Source organism: Argiope bruennichi, chromosome 6 (assembly GCF_947563725.1).
Source record: "Argiope bruennichi chromosome 6, qqArgBrue1.1, whole genome shotgun sequence".
NCBI lineage: Eukaryota > Metazoa > Arthropoda > Arachnida > Araneae > Araneidae > Argiope > Argiope bruennichi.
The window spans coordinates 17,636,113-17,649,586 of record NC_079156.1 but is presented as its reverse complement, the minus strand read 5'-3'; the positions used below and the strand labels follow the sequence as shown (position 1 = coordinate 17,649,586).

The 13,474-nt window shown below is 43.2% G+C and overlaps 2 protein-coding genes across 2 annotated transcripts; both read left to right on the top strand.

Moving 5' to 3' along the window:
* Positions 1-4,033: 4,033 nt before the first annotated feature.
* LOC129971292 (uncharacterized) lies at positions 4,034-5,104 on the top strand. Its single transcript, XM_056084913.1, has one exon. The coding sequence runs from the start codon at positions 4,034-4,036 to the stop codon at positions 5,102-5,104; it is 1,071 nt and encodes a 356-aa protein (XP_055940888.1).
* Positions 5,105-10,280: 5,176 nt separating this feature from the next.
* On the top strand, positions 10,281-11,549 carry LOC129971291 (uncharacterized). Its single transcript, XM_056084912.1, has one exon. It carries the CDS (start codon positions 10,281-10,283, stop codon positions 11,547-11,549), a length of 1,269 nt encoding a protein of 422 aa, XP_055940887.1.
* The last annotated feature ends 1,925 nt before the right edge of the window (positions 11,550-13,474 follow it).

Below are 13,474 nucleotides of genomic sequence, written 5' to 3'. Positions count from 1 at the left end.
TCCCTTCTTGGTCCAGAAAGCTATACAAGCAACAGTCGGAGAAATCTCATCCATTCGAAAGATGAGATCTGGCGACTTGCTGGTAGAGGTCTCATCTCGAAAGCAAGCTAACCAAATACAGAAACTTAAGGCCTTGGCAACGATATCGGTCATAGTAACCCCTCACCAATCTTTAAATACTTCAAAAGGCGTCATTACCTGCGGAGAGTTATTAAATGTCCCCATAGAGGAAATAACTTCTGAAATGAAATCGCAAGGAGTTACACACGTTCGTCGAATTGCTATACGGCGTGACGGAGAACTCCTTGAAACTAAGCACCATATTCTTACCTTTCAGACTCCAAAATTACCTGAATTCGTATATGCAGGCTACATTAAGTTGCCGGTGAGGCCCTATATTCCCAACCCATTAAGGTGTTTCCAGTGCCAGCGTTTCGGCCATTCGAAAGCAAATTGCCGCGGGTCTGTCACATGTGCCCGCTGTGCACAAAAAGGTCATGACAGTCAGCAGTGTTCTGCACAAGAAATGTGCGTGAACTGCAAAGGCAAACACCCCTCTTATTCTCGATCCTGCCCTCGCTGGACACTGGAAAAACAAGTTACTACCATTAAAGTGAAAGAAAATTTAAGCTACCCCGAAGCTAGAAAAAAGGTTCAGGCTCAAACTCCCATACCTGGTGTCAGCTATGCTTCAGTTGTTAAGAAGCCGTTTTGTGAAAATTGCTCATGTGAAAACTGTATAAAATATGTCAAAAATTCCAACACTCCTGGAAAAACATCAGACTCTGACACAGAGCTTTCTACAAATGCTTCACTTGACAACCCTAAACCTGTTAAGCAGAAATCAAAATCAAAGTCAAAATCACACACATCACTGACCTTAAATTTAGCAAAACGTGGCCTTACACATAAAGACTTGCAAAAGAAAATGAGAAAATCAACCTCAAAAAATTCCGTTGCTTTGGGACTAGCAACTAAGGGCCCCTCAGGGGCTCACCTTCTTTAGGTGAGTACGGGTGTCCCAATCCCGAAGTATCCAGGGATCTTTACTCCCTTTCAGTTCGCTCTCCTCTACGCCTTCTGCTTTTTGCTGTATTTTTTCTTTCCCTCGAGGGTAGGCGAGGGAGCTCTCCATGAGAAGCTGTCGCCGCTCTGTTTGCTTCTAGCTTCTCATGGACAGCCAAAACCCCACGTGTTTGCCGTGCGTGGCGACCCATTTGAAAGACGGGTGGTGTACTGTGGTCCCCTGTGCATCAATCGGCTGGTTACTAACCACCTAAGTGGTTAGTTTGCTAGGGATCAAGCGAAGGGGTTACTCCTTGGGCTTGGCGTTAAGGGTGGTCACTGTCCCCGGGGGTAACTCCCAGCGTATAGGTTCCGGCTAGCACCAAGGTAAGTGCCGAGGCTGGAAATGGCCAGAGCTGGTTGGTTGGTTGGTTGGTTTGATTTTATTGGCGCAAGAGCCATATTTGGCTATACTGCGCCAAACATATGGTAGATATACAAGATCAAGGTGCTATAACGTATGGTGGTATAGTAGTAGCAGGGATTAAAATCTAAAATCACTTTGAAATTTCTCAAACTGAAGTCTAAAAGTCAAAATATAGCTTGTTAAAGCCAATTAAATCTATTAAAAATAAGTGCAAGTTGTAAAATATTAAGATGCCAAAAAATGTATAAAATCTCAAGTTTGAAGAATAATAAATAAAACAAATATGCAAGCCATGCAGATAAAATGCTAAAACACAAAATTATAACTAGAAAAATTTGAATTTTCAGTATACATATGTTCAATTAAGATTAACAGTTAAAAAATGAAACCTGTCGGGAAAAAAAGGAGCGATAAAGCTATATATTTTTGTGTTTTGTGGGAATAATGTATTTCCTCTTTTCGTGTTTTTTAGAGAGTGGGGGAGGCGAGCCCTCCAAATCCTCGGACATATTATACTCAATTATATCCTCTTCAGACGCAGAGGTGGAGCTCATATCAGCATCGGCATCAGATTCTTGAAACTGCACATTCTTTATTTCATCCGAAGGGAAAACAGTTGTAAAATTAGAAGTACAAGGTAAAGGAGTTTTAACAGGACAAACATTAGTAGAAACCTTCATGGTTGAAGCTGCATTTTTAATTACCACAGAATTGGGTATTAAACGAGGGGAGGTGGTGTAAAATTTAGTAATTTTTTCTACATTAGAAGTAATGTTTTCTTTAACTGGAGAATCTTTTTTAAGTTTTTTCCGATTTGTAACAGTTTGAAAACCTCTTAAATCAGGTAAAGTGGGAGCATCTTCGCAGATTACTGCAGGAGATTCAGCGGAAGAATTCTTAACATTAGTTGATGGAGATGGTTTCGAAGCAGAAGTGCATAGAAGTGTATTTGTGCTAGAAGTTATATCAGCTGGATCCCACTGAGTGGATATGGTTGCGGATAATTTTTGGACGACAGAAGCGTAACTATTTCCAACTTTAGGGAGTTTAGACTTAATAAGTTTACGGGCTTCCTGATAAGATATTTGATTTTTTATCTTTGTTGAAATTATTTCCTTTTCTTGTTTCCAAGAAAAGCAGTTTCGGGAAAAAGAAGCATGATCTTCCTTGCAGTTAACACATTTCTCTGCTTTAGTACAGTTAGTGCTGTCATGGCCGACTTCTGCGCAACGGGCGCATGTCAGTGTCCCGCGGCAAGAAGATTTTGAATGTCCAAAACGTTGGCAATTGAAGCATCTCAAAGGGTTTGGTATATAAGTTCTTACAGAAAGACGCATATATCCAACTTTAATATAATCTGGTAAATTAGAAGAATTGAACGTTAAAACAAGATGCTTTGTGTTTAAGAGTTTGCCATCCCTCCTTACAGTAATACGTCTTACATTGGTCACTCCCTGATCTTTTAGTTTTTCAATAATCTCTTCAATCGAAACATTACACAATTCACCGCATGATATAACTCCTTTGCATGAGTTTAATGATGGGTGAGGATTAACTTCTACGGAAATAGTTGACAAAGACTTAATGTTTAAAATTTGTTTGGCTTGTTTGGCATATCCAACTTCAACCAAAAGATCGCCAGATCTAAGTTTCTTAATAGATTTCACTTCACCTAGGTTTCCAGTCATACCCTTTTCAACAAGAAAAGGAGACACACCGTGGAATGTTTCTTTAGAGTCTGAAATTCGATGAACAATAAAGAATCGTGGAAAATTGTTTTGAAAAGTTGATGCATTGTTTGAACGTTTAGATTTACCCATATGACATTGTTAAATATTCAGGCCCGACGGCACCGCCCACCACGGAGCCCAACAAGGGAAGGCAGCCACCGGTTCTGGCCATTCCCAGCCTCGGCGCTTACCTTGGTGCTAGCCGGAACCTATACGCTCGGAGTTACCCCCGGGGACAGTGACCACCCTTAACGCCAAGCCCAAGGAGTAACCCCTTCGCTTGATCCCTAGCAGACTAGCCACTAAGGTGACTAGCTACCAGCCGATTGATGCACAGGGGACCACAGTGCACCACCCGTCTTTCTAATGGGTCGCCACGCACGGCCAACACGTGGGGTTTTGGCTGTCCATGAGAAGCAAGAAGCAGACAGAGTGGCGACAGCTTCTCATGGAGAGCTCCCTCGCTTGCCGTCGAGGGAAAGAAAAACACAGCAAAAAGCAGAAGGCGTAGGGTAGAATAAGCATAAAGGGAGTAAAGATCCCTGGGTACCTCGGGATTGGGACACCCGTACTCACCTATAGTAGGTGAGCCCCTGAGGGGGAGCCGGTGGCTGCCTTCCCTTGTTGGGCTCCGTGGTGGGCGGTGCCGTCGGGCCCGAATCAATCTCAATATCGCATGGCTCCTCCCAAGAAGGGTCCCTTTAGTGGGCGTCACAAAGTACCAATTTCTTTTAACAATAATGAACATTTTGATGCTTTTTTTGTAATAAAAAGAATTTCTGAAAATCAAGAAACTTTTGAAACAGTCTCCCCTTTCCTTGTACAAAAGGCTATAAATGCAACAGTCGGCGAAGTTGCATCGATTAGAAAAATGAGATCTGGTGACTTGCTTGTGGAGGTTTCTTCTCGTAAGCAAGCACAACAGATACAAAAACTTAAATCCTTGGCAACAATAAGAGTTTCTGTAACCCCTCACCAATCACTTAATAGCTCCAAAGGCGTCATCACCTGCGGCGAAATACTAAATCTTCCCGTAGAGTTAATTGTCTCCGAAATGAAATCTCAAGGTGTTTCACATGTGCGTCGAATTTCCATACGACGTGATGGACAACTACTTGAGACGAAACATCACGTATTAACTTTTAAATCTTCTAAATTACCGGAGTACATCTATGCAGGCTATATAAAGTTACCGGTTAGGCCATATATCCCTAATCCACTAAGGTGTTTTCAGTGCCAACGCTTTGGCCACTCCAAAATGAATTGCCGCGGGTCTCTCACTTGTGCCCGCTGCGCACAAAAAGGGCATGATAGCCAACAGTGTACCGCAGAAGAAAAGTGCGTAAACTGTGGTGGCGATCATCCCTCATATTCTCGATCTTGTCCTCGCTGGGCACTGGAAAAGCCGGTTACGACAATAAAATTCAAAGAAGATTTATCTTATCCTGAAGCCAGACGCAGGGTTAAGGCACAGACCCCAATTCCTGGCGTCAGTTATGCTTCAGCAGTTAAGAAAACTTTCTGTCAGAATTGTTCTTGTGAAAACTGCTTAAAATATGCCAGGAAAACAACAGATAATGAAAAAACATCAGACTCCGATGCTGAACATACTCTGAAAACTAACACTGATACTCAAAAAACTGTTAGAAGAAAATCAAAATCACAGAATTCTCTGACATTAAACTTAGCAAAACGTGGCCTTACGCAAAAAGATTTGCGAAAGAAACTGAAAAATTCTGCATCGAAAAATTCCGTCTCATTGGGGTTAGCGACGCAAGGTGTTGTCCATAAGGACTTACAGTCCATCTTTGGTGACACGCTTAATAGCTCCGATATTAAACTGCATCCGTCTGAGGATGAATATGAACTTGGTATGAGTTGCGATGATCATGCAACTCCAACAACTGCTTCTTCTCTCCCTCCTTCCAAATCACTCTCTTAATGGGTACCTTCCTTTCTTGGAATTGTCGCGGCATTCGGCCCAAACTTCATGACATCAAGTCTATTATTAACAGATTTCATCCTGTTTGTTTTGGTTTTCAAGAGACTTTCTTGAAGCCAAATATATCAATCAAATTACGCGGTTACAATTGTATTCGGAAAGATGCAGACAGTGGAGCTCATAGTTCTGGAGGGGTCTGCATCTTCACTTCCAATTTATATCCGAGCACTCCTCTCACCCTACACACCTCTCTACAGGCTGTGGCTGTACAAGTTCATATAAAAACTTTGGTCACAGTCTGCTGTATTTACTTACCGCCTCATGATGTCATTCGTCAACAAGATCTTGACCAGTTAGTGGACCAGCTTCCTTCGCCTTTTATCCTGCTTTGCGATTTCAATGGCCATAGTACGTTGTGGGGTTCAAATAGTACAAATTCTCGTGGGCAGCAAATAGAACAGTTCATTTCTAATAACTGTCTATGTTTGCTCAACAATGATGAAAAGACGTACTTTCACGAGCCTACACGTACCTTCCACAGTCTTGATTTGGCCATATGTTCTCCCGAACTTCTGCCGTTGCTAACTTTTGCTGTTAGCAACGATTTATATAGTAGCGATCACTATCCTATTATCGTCTCCCATGCTGATGGAAGCGGTGCGACTTATTGTCCTCCGCGTTTCTTATTCCAGCGGGCAGATTGGACTACTTTCTCTCAACTGGCAGATATCACAGAGACAATGGTAAATACATCAGACATCTCGGAAGCAATTCAAAATGTCGTTGACAGTATAATATGTGCCGCAACTTCCACTATTCCAAAGAGTTCACCACGTCTAAGAAAATTTCGCAGACCGTGGTGGAATGAAGCCTGTACCAACAGTCACAAGCAGCAGAAAAAGTTTTGGAACACCTTTCGAAGGTACCCTACAACAGAGAATCTTATAGCTTTTAAAAAAGCCAAAGCACTAGCTCGCCGCATACGACGTCGTAGTCAGAGGGAATCCTGGATTTAATTCATATCATCTATCACATCCTCAACATCCAGCAAAGTTCTATGGAAAAAGGTAAAGGCTGCTAATGGAATATATCATGAATCCTCCATTCCTGTTTTAAATAGAGGGAATGTGAAGTATTCTGCCCCATTAGACGTTGCCAACATTCTCGGACAAACATTTGCACAGGTTTCCGCTACTGATTCTTATAACCCTGACTTTCTTACAATTAAGAATCGTGCGGAACGGTTGCCTTTGCGCTTTAACGAACGAAATACCTTTCCATACAACTGCGAGTTTAGAATGTTTGAGCTAGAAACAGCATTATCTCATGCCCATGATTCCTGTCCCGGGCCTGATGGGATTACATACAATATGCTCCGCCATTTGAATACCACTTCACTTTCTAATCTGTTAATGCTTTTCAACAGAATATGGACTGAGCAGAAGTACCCTTCACAATGGCGAGAAGCGATTGTGATCCCCATTCTAAAACCTGCCAAGGAATCTTCTAATCCTCTGAACTACCGACCAATTGCTTTAACAAGCTGTCTTTGCAAGACTTTTGAGAGAATGGTCAATGCTCGGCTCATATACGAATTGGAGAAACAAGGATGCATCTCTCCGTTGCAGAGTGGTTTCCGTCGAGGTCGGTCTACTTTTGACAACCTCGTATTACTGGAAACTGAAATTCGCAACGCATTTGTAAGGAGGAACCACCTTGTCTCCATATTTTTCGATATTGAGAAGGCGTATGACCGTACATGGCGCTACGGCATACTCTCTACGCTTTTTAACTTTGGTTTTAGGGGAAACCTGCCCATATTCTTATTGAACTTTTTATCACATCGGACTTTTAAAGTTCGTGTTATGAACTTTTATTCTAATAGTTTTATTCAGGCTGAGGGAGTTCCGCAGGGAAGTGTCCTCAGTGTCACCCTTTTTGTTATTCATCTGAGCCAGATTTTAACTCATTTGCCTTCATTTGTACAAGCAAGTCTTTATGTGGATGATCTTCAGATCTCATGCCAAGGAAGCAGTATGAACCTTATTGAGAGACAATTACAGAATGCTGAGAATAAATTAGTAGCTTGGTGCAAAAACAACGGACACAATATCTCACCGGAGAAGAGCCGTTGTGTGCACTTTTGCCGAAAGAGAAACATTCACTTGGATCCAAATATTAACATTGGTAATATATCGATTCCTGTCGTAAATGAAATACGGTTTTTGGGAATAATCTTCGATCGCAAGTTGACTTTCCTTCCGCACATCTTGCACCTGCGGAAGAAGTGTGAGAAATCCTTAAATGTTCTGAAGGTACTCTGCAGAACATCTTGGGGTGCCGATCGAACCTCCCTACTCCGCATTTATGAAGCAGTAATTCTATCCCGAATCGATTATGGCTGTATGGTGTATGGTTCTGCCAGCGCTTCCATCTTGCGGCGATTGGATACTGTTCACCACTTTGCCTTACGAATTTGTTCCGGTGCATTTCGGACCTCTCCCGTTGAGAGCCTGCATGTTATCTGTCACCAAATGCTCCTAAATTTAAGGCGTAACAAATTGTCCACTTCGTATTACTTCCGAATCATGTCAGTGTCAAAGCACCCTTTACGTCAAATTAAATTTCCGCCTGTTCTTCGCAGATTGTATAATGCCCGTCCATTTCATATCCTTCCATTCAATGAGAGAATTAAAAATATCCTTCATGACTCGGGCCTTGAAAATATTACTATTAAATCCGCTGATCTGTTTTGTTTTCCACCTTGGGATATACCGCAATTTTCTTTTCTAAACCCCTTCTCAGGATTTGAAAAATCCTCAACTGCACCGATTATTTTCCAACAGATGTTTCTATATCATCGCTATCGGTTTTCTTCCTTTACACCAATTTTCACGGATGGCTCGAAATCAGATGGTCATGTTGGCTGTGGAATCATACTACCATCTGATACACTGAGCCACCGTTTACACAATTGCTGCTCAGTTTTTACTGCTGAGTTGGTGGCCATTTTCTGCGCTCTTCAGAAAATCTCCCCTTCTACTCAGCGTAAATTTATTATTTACACTGATAGCATGAGTGCTTTGGAGACACTAACTCACTATCACAATCGGATGCACCCGATTGCTGTTAGAATTTTATTTATCTTGCGCCTGTTACAAAATGAAGGCTTTCAAATTATTTTCTGTTGGGTGCCGAGTCATGTTGGCATTGCTGGAAACGAAATGGCGGATTTAACGGCAAAATCAGCAGCGAATGCTTTGTCTCAGGGACTTCCTTATTGCGATATTAAGAAGTCCTTGGCTAAACACATTTTTTCTTCTTGGCAATTGACGTGGGATCAGCGAACCGAAAATAAATTACATTCCATTAAACCAACTATTGGATTGTGGTCTGTTCTCCCTATACGTGAGGTTGACGTCAAAATGACTCGCCTGCGTATAGGACATACTCGCTTCACGCACAAACATCTTCTTTTCGGTGAAGCGGCACCAAAGTGCCCCACATGCCGTGCCCCTCAGGGGCTCACCTACTATAGGTGAGTACGGGTGTCCCAATCCCGAGGTTCCCAGGGATCTTTACTCCCTTTCAGTTCGCTCTCCTCTACGCCTTCTGCTTTTTGCTGTATTTTTTCTTTCCCTCGCCTGCCGTCGAGGGAGCTCTCCATGAGAAGCTGTCGCCGCTCTGTTTGCTTCTTGCTTCTCATGGACAGCCAATGTCCCACGTGTTGGCCGTGCGTGGCGACCCATTTGAAAGACGGGTGGTGCATTGTGGTCCCCTGTGCATCAATCGGCTGGTAGTTAGTCACCTGAGTGGCTAGTCTGCTAGGGATCAAGCGAAGGGGTTACTCCTTGGGCTTGGCGTTAAGGGTGGTCACTGTCCCCGGGGGTAACTCCGAGCGTATAGGTTCCGGCTAGCACTAAGGTGTATGCCGAGGCTGGGAAAGACCAGAGCCGGTAATTGCCTTCCCTTGTTGGGCTCCGTGGTGGGCGGTGCCGTCGGGCCGGAAATTTTAACAATGTCATATGGGCTCCTCCAAGAAATCTCCCTTCAGTGGGCATCATCGTGATTTTAAGCTATCAAAAACTGAACCAAATTTCGACACTTATTTTACAATTAGAAGAGTATCTGATAATAAAGAAAGCTTTCATTCAGTTTCCCCTTTTTTGGTGCAAAAGGCCATCTCAGCAACCGTAGGTAACGTCAATGGAATACGGAAAATGCGCTCTGGTGACTTGCTGGTAGAAGTGAATTCTAAAAAGCAAGCCCAGCAGATAATAAAATTAAAAGCCTTGGCTACAATACCAATTACCGTTAGTGCTCATTCAGGCTTAAATTATTCAAAGGGCGTGATAACCTGTGGGGAACTTTTTAATATCCTCATTGAGGAAATAACCCATGAATTGCGAAGCCAAGGAATCACACACGTACGCCGCATTACCATCAGACGAGATGGACAGCTCGTTGATACAAAACACCTGATACTTACTTTTCATTCCCCAAAATTACCAGATTCCGTCTTTGTGGGTTATATGAAACTACCAGTAAGAGCATATATTCCAAATCCACTCCGTTGTTTTCAATGTCAGCGTTTTGGGCATTCGAAGGCCAATTGCCGCGGGACACTCACTTGCGCCCGCTGTGCTGAAAAAGGCCATGAAAGTCAGCCCCTCAGGGGCTCACCTACTATAGGTGAGTACGGGTGTCCCAATCCCGAGGTACCCAGGGATCTATACTCCCTTTATGTTTCCACTCCCCTACGCCTTCTGCTTTCTGCTGTCTTTCCTTCCCTCGACGGCAAGCGAGGGAGCTCTCCATGAGAAGCTGTCGCCGCTCTGTTTGCTTCTTGCTTCTCATGGACAGCCAAAACCCCACGTGTTGGCCGTGCGTGGCAACCCACTAGAAAGACGGGTGGTGCACTGTGGTCCCCGGTGTATCAATCGGCTGGTACCTAGTCACCTGAGTGGCTAGTCTGCTAGGGATCAAGCAAAGGGGTTACTCCTTGGGCTTGGCGTTAAGGGTGGTCACTGTCCCCGGGGGTAACTCCGAGCGTATAGGTTCCGGCTAGCACCAAGGTAAGCGCCGAGGCTGGGAATGGCCAGAGCCGGTGGCTGCCTTCCCTTGTTGGGCTCCGTGGTGGGCGGTGCCGTCGGGCCCGAAAATTCAACAATGTCATATGGGCTCCTCCAAGAAATCTCCCTTCAGTGGGCATCATTCTAATTACAAATCCTTCACTCACCATTTTGATTCCTTTTTTGTTATCAAGCGAGTATCCGATAAAAACGATACATTTAACTCTGTTTCACCTTTTTTGGTCCAAAAAGCAATATCGGCGACAGTCGGCGAGGTTGCATCAATCCGCAAAATGCGTTCAGGCGATTTGCTGGTTGAAGTATGCTCTAAAAAGCAAGCCCAGCAAATCATTAAACTAAAAGCATTGGCCACAATACCAGTTACAGTCTGTTCACATGCATCGCTAAACTATTCGAAAGGGGTAATAACATGCGGAGAACTGTTTAATGTACCTATAGAAGAGATAACGAAAGAACTATCGTCGCAGGGAGTGACACATGTACGCCAGATAACAATTAGGCGGGATGGACAACTCCTCCCAACAAAGCATTTTATTCTAACATTCCATAGCCATCAGTTACCTGAATATATATGTGCTGGCTATATAAAATTACCTGTACGCCCGTATATCCCCAATCCATTGAGATGCTTTCAATGCCAGCGTTTTGGGCATTCGAAAACTAACTGCCGCGGGACTATCACTTGTGCCCGCTGCGCAGAAAAAGGCCACGATTGTCAGCAGTGCACTGCACCAGAAAAGTGCACAAACTGCAATGGCAACCACACATCATATTCTCGTTTATGCGAACGCTGGCAACTGGAAAAACGAATAGTTGCAACTAAAATAAAAGAAAATATTTCATACCCAGAAGCCAGACGGAAAGTTTTGGCCCAGACTCCTAAACCTGGTCTTAGCTATGCATCTGCGGTCCAAAAGTCCTTCTGTGAAAACTGTTCCTGCCCAAATTGCTCAAAACACACTTCCCATAAAAAACCTCCTGAAAAAGCATCTGATTCAGAAACAGAAAATTCAACTACCAGTGCTCCTGAGCCTGTCAAATCAAAAACTTCCAAACAAAAACCGAAACCTAATAAATCTCGGAAGCTAAAACTTTCTAAACGTGGCCTATCTGAAAAAGACCTTTCTCCAAAATTAAAAAAATCACTTTTCAAAAATTCAGTCGCTCTTGGTCTTGCTAATCGGGGCATAGTCCACAAGGACTTAACCTCAATTTTTGGTGGAACGTCCAAAAGCCCTGAGCTCATATCACTTCATCCATCAGAAGAAGAGGATGACGATTTAAAAATGAGTTGCGAAATCTCGCAACCCCTTAACACTGTTCCAAATTTTTCTGCAACAAGAACCTCTTAATGGGTACCTTCTTATCATGGAATTGTCGCGGCCTCCGGTCCAAACTTTCTGACATCAAGTCCATCTTAAACACATTTCATCCTGCTTGCATTGGTGTCCAAGAAACCTTTTTGACACCAAGCATTCCCATTAAATTGCGTGGTTATAACTGTATTCGGAAAGATGCAGGCACTGGCTCTCACAGTTCTGGTGGTGTCTGTATCTTTACATCAAATTTATATCCGAGCACATCTCTCACTTTGAATACAGCTCTACAGGCTGTGGCTGTACAAGTTCATGTACGATCATTGGTCACAGTCTGTTGTATTTACTTGCCACCTCACGATGTCATTAGCCAACAAGATCTTGATGATTTAGTGGACCAGCTTCCTAAGCCTTTTATTATTTTCGGAGATTTCAACGGACATAGTACCTTGTGGGGTTCGGATAGTACAAACTCTCGTGGGCGGCAGATCGAACAGTTTATAACTAATAACTGTATCTGTCTGCTCAATAATAAAGAGAAGACGTACTTCCACGAACCTACACGTAGCTTTCATACAATTGATCTGGCCATATGTTCTCCTGAACTTCTGCCATTGCTGACCTTTGCAGTGAGCAGAGATCTTTATAATAGTGATCATTTCCCTATTATTGTCTCCCATGCTGATAGAGGTGGTGTGACTCATTGTCCCCCCCGTTTTCTATTCCAGCGGGCAGACTGGGGTGCCTTCATGCGATTGGCAAATGTCACCGAGACTATGGTCAACACTTGCGACATCACGGAAGCAATGCAACATGTCGTTGATAACATAATAAGTGCAGCAAATGCCACCATTCCGAAGACTTCCCCACGTTTAAGAAAATATCGTAAACCGTGGTGGAATGAAGCTTGTCGCGACAGCTATAAAAACCAAAAACGACTTTGGAATATTTTTAGAAGATACCCGACAACAGAAAACCTTGTTGCTTTTAAGCGTGCCAAGGCCCTTGCTCGTCGAATTCGTCGCCGTAGTCAGAGGGAATCTTGGATTAAGTTTGTATCATCTATCACATCCTCCACTACCAGTAAACATTTGTGGAAAAAAGTTAAGGCTGCTAATGGGATATACAGTGAAACCACCATACCTATTTTAAATATAGGAAATGTGGCGCACTCAGCCCCATTAGATGTTGCCAATATTCTCGGTCAAGCATTCGCACAAGTGTCCGCAACGGATTCTTATAGCTCTTCATTTCTGGCAATTAAGAATCGAGCGGAACGGTTGCCTCTGCGCTTTAATGACCGATGTACTTTTCCATATAACTGTGAATTCCGGATGTTTGAACTGGAAACGGCCTTATCTAATGCTCATGATACAAGCCCTGGACCAGATGGGATAACATACAATATGCTCCGCCACTTGAATGCAACTTCCCTTTCAAATCTGTTACTATTATTTAACAGAATTTGGACTGAACAGAAGTATCCCTCACAATGGCGCGAAGCTATTGTGATTCCGATATTAAAACCTGGTAAGGAAGCATCCAACCCTCTGAACTACCGACCAATTGCTCTGACAAACTGTCTCTGCAAAACCTTTGAGAGAATGGTTAATGCACGTCTCATACACGAATTGGAGAAACAAGGATGCATCTCCCCGTTGCAGAGTGGTTTCCGAAGAGGTAGGTCAACTTTTGACAACCTCGTACTATTGGAAACCCAAATACGCAACGCATTCGTCAGGAGGAACCACCTAGTTTCCATATTCTTCGATATCGAGAAGGCCTATGACCGTGCTTGGCGCTTTGGCATACTCTCAACACTTTTTAACTTTGGTTTTAGGGGAAACCTTCCCATATTTTTACAGAACTTCTTATTAAATCGGATTTTTAGAGTTCGTGTTGGAAATGTTTATTCAACTCATTTTAATCAAGCTGAGGGAGTTCCACAGGGTAGTGTCCTC